This window comes from Aptenodytes forsteri, unplaced genomic scaffold (assembly GCF_000699145.1).
Source record: "Aptenodytes forsteri isolate BGI_AS27 unplaced genomic scaffold, ASM69914v1 Scaffold12, whole genome shotgun sequence".
Classification (NCBI taxonomy): domain Eukaryota; kingdom Metazoa; phylum Chordata; class Aves; order Sphenisciformes; family Spheniscidae; genus Aptenodytes; species Aptenodytes forsteri.
The window spans coordinates 772,971-777,840 of record NW_008794161.1 but is presented as its reverse complement, the minus strand read 5'-3'; the positions used below and the strand labels follow the sequence as shown (position 1 = coordinate 777,840).

At 51.8% G+C, this 4,870-nt stretch overlaps 2 protein-coding genes across 2 annotated transcripts in view; one reads left to right on the top strand and one right to left on the bottom strand.

Annotated features, from left to right (window-relative positions):
- GSC2 (goosecoid homeobox 2) overlaps positions 1 to 878 on the bottom strand; it is a 2,841-nt gene extending 1,963 nt beyond the window's left edge. Inside the window, exon 1 of the mRNA XM_009281005.2 lies at positions 483 to 878. Within this exon, the coding sequence (XP_009279280.1) occupies positions 483 to 798 (316 nt within the window). The 5' untranslated portion in view covers positions 799 to 878. The remainder of the gene's footprint in view (positions 1 to 482) is intronic.
- Positions 879 to 2,628: 1,750 nt separating this feature from the next.
- LOC109279501 (thyroid adenoma-associated protein homolog) overlaps positions 2,629 to 4,870 on the top strand; it is a 19,727-nt gene continuing 17,485 nt past the window's right edge. The window contains 1 exon segment of the mRNA XM_019472469.1: positions 2,629 to 2,633. Coding sequence (XP_019328014.1) covers positions 2,629 to 2,633 — 5 coding nt within the window.

The window sequence follows — 4,870 nt, the reverse complement described above, 5'->3', positions numbered from 1 at the left end:
AGGGTTTTCCCCCTTTTTTTTTTTTTTTTTTTTTTGCTAGATGCAGTAATTTTGCTAGATGTAGCCAAAAACTCTTTTCCTTAAAGAGCAAGTGAGGCTCCCCAGGGCCAGCGTTGTCAGGAAGCACAGGCACAGCTCTGTGCATAGGCAGCATGACCATGGGGCCCACACTCCACAGAGAACTTCCACCCCTAGAAGCATCATCCTCTCAAGTGTTTTACAATAAAACAGTAATAGACAGTAATAAATAGTCCCTGCTGCTTTTAAAAACCTGGTAGCATTGCAGGTAAAAGTGCCTGCTCTGGGGAGCTGTGCTGAGAATGGATCCTGCTGCCCCTCGCCGGAGCTGGGATCTGAGAAGACGACCGTGGTGGCAGGCCAGACGCTATATTGTCACTCGACGCCCAGGTTCTCCCCTCCACCCAGCACTGGCACCAGCCCCTCCATGAGCCCTACGCCGTGAAACAAACCCAAACACTCACCCAGCCAACTCGGCAAGTCCTGCCGGGAACGGGTGCTCGTGTGAGAACAGCAGCAGCAGTTGCAGCCTGCCCCTTCCAGCTCCCCTTCCTCCTCCTCCTCCTCCTCCTCTTCCTCCTGCAGGGAGCTGGCCGGGATGGCCTCCAGCTCACACAGCCCCTTGGGTGCGCAGTCCAAGATGCCCCGCAGGCACAGCGGGACCAGGACCTGGGGGGTCTTCTCTGCTGGGCTGGAGAGGATGTCCTCGATGCTGAACGAACACGGCTTCTTGAGGCCTCTCCTGCCGGCATCGGCGTCCGATGCTGGCTCCGAAGACATCCTCTGCCGGCAGCAGTGGCCACAGGAACAGGCAGCTCACGCTGAGCGGGGTTTGTTCTCCGTGTGCTAACTCTGGAGTGGGGTCTCGCAAGGAAAAGGACAGATTACGTAGCTTTTAAAACGGACCGGCGAAGCCATCTGGGATCACTGCCTTGTCTTGGCGTTTCAAGTGACTGTCATTCTTGCAGCCAAGTTTTTATTTTATACGCACATGCACTTTTTCTCCCTGTAACCTAGCTGCTTTATAACTGAAGCCACCCTAAATATATATATAGAGAGAGAGATATAATCCCTTTGGAAAGAAAACCGTAAACCCCCCTGTGAATAAAATAAATTCTAACTAATCTTGGCAGCTTTGTGAAGGGTTAGTCTGGATCTAAGATTTAGCTAATCCCACAAAAATGACCGGGGAAGGAAATCTGATTTCTCCATCTCGGGTGTAGATTTGAGGTGGTTATGATCTCCATTGTGCTGCCGCCTCCGATCCAAGGAAGGGGGAGGATAGCTGTTCCCAGCCCGGAAATGGACCAGAGGATTAACTCCTTAAAAGAAGCAAATTATCCCTTTCTCTGGCCAAATGAAAGCTTTCCCATCAAAAGAGAGCTGTCATATCATACAATATGAGAGAGGAGAGAGTTCAGCTTAATAAAAAATAATTTTTAATGATAGCACAGCCTTTGGCTGTGCCAGAACTCTCTGTGAAAGTTGATTTATTTTCTGCTGAAAGCAGAAAAATTGTATTTTCCCTCCTTCCCCTTTCCCCCACCTCTGCTGCTCTAATCATAGCGATAATGCAGATGCTTTGCATGTATCCAACGTACTCTTTGCAAGGATTCAAAGCCCTTAATAAATTAGATTACTGGTAGCTCATGGCAGTTCTGTGACGTTGCTTAGTGGCATGTAGCCACCTCCTGTACAGCTGAGCTGTACCCCTGCTCAGCATCGGGAAGGGAAGGGGACGATTGCTGCCTGCTGCCTCCGTGTGCAGGCAGGCAGTGAGGTCCTACAGCAGCTCGGGCAGGAGCATGGTCTTGGTGCCACAGCTAATGGGTGGTTCAGGGAGCCCCGAGCAGCCAGGATGGCTGCCGGGGGCAGCCAGGCTTCCCCAAAGTTTTGTCAGTTCAATTCCCAACTTCTTCTGTCCAGCAAGAGAAACTGGGGTGAGGCTACGGCCAAGAGCGGTGACTGAGGATGGGAGGGGACGCCTGGCACCCACTCTCCTGAGGGCAAACAGCAGGGCCTGGCAGATGCGATCCACAGGAGGAGAGAGGACATCTTCCATCTTGGGTTTATAACTGAAATGAGTAGATGGGGTTAAAATAAAGAAGGTCTGGTTGAGCTCAGGTTGCTTAGGAAAGTTTAAAGCCAAGTTCTCTTGCCCTCAGTGCAGTTTAAGCCAAGGCGAGTAGCAAGGCTTCAGGAGCTCATGTGGGGAATGCTCTCCTGCTTGGTGTTTCTTTGCAGGGGAGAGAAGATACCAGTCCCACTCACGGTACACCGAGGAGACAGACAGGTGACTGCTGTGAAACCATTGCACATCTAAGGTCCTCGTGGCACCTTGCGACTTCATGCTGAACAGCCCAGCAAACCCTCCAGCATCACGCGGACATGAGAGCCAGTCTCCCGGAGAGCCCCCTCTCAGTCCCTGTTCTTTTCTCCCTGGCCCTGCTTTCTGCCTGCCCTTCCTCACCCTGCTGGTCTCCCAGCGCCGGGAAGAGATGCCCCATAGCCGCTCTACCTGTGACCCTCAAATCTCTGTAAAATCTCACTTAAAACCAAACCACTACTTTTTCTTCCATCCCTTTATTTGCCTCTCCTTCAGCTATTCCGATGGCGTAACATAAGTTATAACCACACTCTATGAATCTTCATATATTTGCTGTAGGTTTGAGAGGAAGACGCCTCTGTAGCCGCCTGGTCTGGACGTGTTCACTGCTGCCCTGCCAAGGTGTCAGTGCTCCAGAGAGGCACTGGGGATGCACTAACGCCAGGGATCGTTGCAAACTGCTCCCAGCTTTTATGCATGTGCCCAAACGCTGACACAGGGGATGGATGTGGGGCCGGGTTCTGCTCCCCACACCATGCCGGTCCAGAGCAACGGCAGGGGAGGCGAGCTGGGACGTGCCGTGGGCAGGCGCAGGATCCGACCCTTTCTGCTCTCGGCTGTAATAATCATAGGCCTGAAGCGGATTAATTCTCCTTCCCCATCCTTAACAAAGGACGCCTTTCCCTGGCCTCCCCTACCCGTCCCTGCCTTCCCACCGCACATGCACTTAGCCTATTAGGATCTCTGCTGATTGCTTTCTTTCATTCCTCCCGTACCTTTCACTTCAGAAAATGGACTGGTAATACTTCTTTTATCAAAGAATTATGGGATTTAGGACCCAGATCTTACAAAGAGACTTTTGATAGCTGCTGGTAATCAAATCCCAATCGGCAGACACTTCTCTGCACCCTGTTACCGGAGAGGAATAAAGGAAAGGGATTATTGATGTTCTGTTTACTGAGCCTCCAGGAGATAGGATCGCTGGGCTATTTCATATTAGAAAAGGGAAGGAAAATAAAACAAGAAAGAAAAAAAATGCAGACAAGGGAGGACAATATAGATATAGATAAAAAGAAAAGAAACAGGCTCTTATCATTTTCTTATTGGTTAAGGAGATTCCAAAGCCATTATAGAGGATTAGCAAAAAGGTTAATCTGCTTTAGCCGTTCACTTGTCAAAAGTGAATTTATAGGGTTTGAAATCCTTCCTATGGTGAAACCAGAAAAAAATCCCCCTCTTCCTCCCCTGCCCCTCCCTTCTGCAGGCAGCACAAGGGGATGGGAACGGGAGCTTCGGAGACCCTAAAACACAGGAGCACCCTGCCTCGCCTTGCCCCTGCCTGGGTGCTGGCACCCATGGGAGCTCTGGTTTGGCAGCGCTTCCCCCCACTCCCTCACCCCTGTGGGGTGACCGCAGGGCTTGGGGAGTGGAAGAGCACGTCTGAGGGACGTGACTGTCCTCCTGCACTGCTCTGCCTTACCTGGGGTAAGTCCCGGGCTGTTTCACTGGTTGATATTGGCAGCAGTCAGGGCAAACCTGGACCCGTGGCTGGATTTGGGCATCCAGGTTGATTTCTAAAGCAGAACAGAGATGGACACTGCTGGCAAACGTTGCCAAAAAGTACAGGCTGGGGCCTTTCTGTCCCCAAGCACAGCGCTTACCCAGGGAGCCACATCTCAGCATCCTCCTGGTCACCCAGCGCAGATGCTGGCCCGTCCCAGCCGTGCATTCCTGGGCTGCCCGTGCCACTGATTCACCCAAGCAGCCGATGCCCATCGTTCGCCCCAGTGCCACTGTGAGGAACAACCCAGGGGAAAAACAATCCTTCGAGGTCAAAACCAGTCAGGAGCACTATCTTGATAGCCGCTGGGTGAAGTTCAGTGGCATGCGTTAGTCAGGCCTCATAACTGTGTTTAATAAAGACGCAGAAATCATAGAATCATAGAATGGGTTGGGTTGGAAGGGACCTTTAAAGGCCATCTAGTCCAACCCCCAAATCATGCCTGTTAAAATAGTTCAACCCTGTGCCGAGTGACAAAAAGAACCTAGGTAAAATCATTTGGATTTAATGATAAGTAACATCAAGTGTTATAATAAATCTGTTCCTCTCTCCAAAGGCCGTTCCATCCCGCAGGAAGAAGCGGAGTCCCTCCGCTGGCTATTCATGTTAATAGTAGCTAACAGGGATGCTGGCTAACAGGGATGGTGCTCGTGGCGTAGCAGGAGGACTGCAGGGGACCAAACCTTCCCCGATGCAATGAGGCACGGTGGAGAGAAACGACTATTTCACTCTGAAGCATTTTCATTTGGTATTTCGGAGCTCTTACAGCCACCGCCTCACGCTGTCCGGCTTCCTCCGTGCTCAGCGGCGAGCACCATCTCCCCGGTTTTCGGCCCTTCTGGGGGGCTCTCGCTCTCCACCGACCGTGGAAACAGGTTCAGATGATGTTGCTTTTTCATCCCTGACTCGCAGCCTGCCGTGGATCCGGCGTCGTGCTGAAGGCTGCGGGAGAAGGCGAGCCTCCC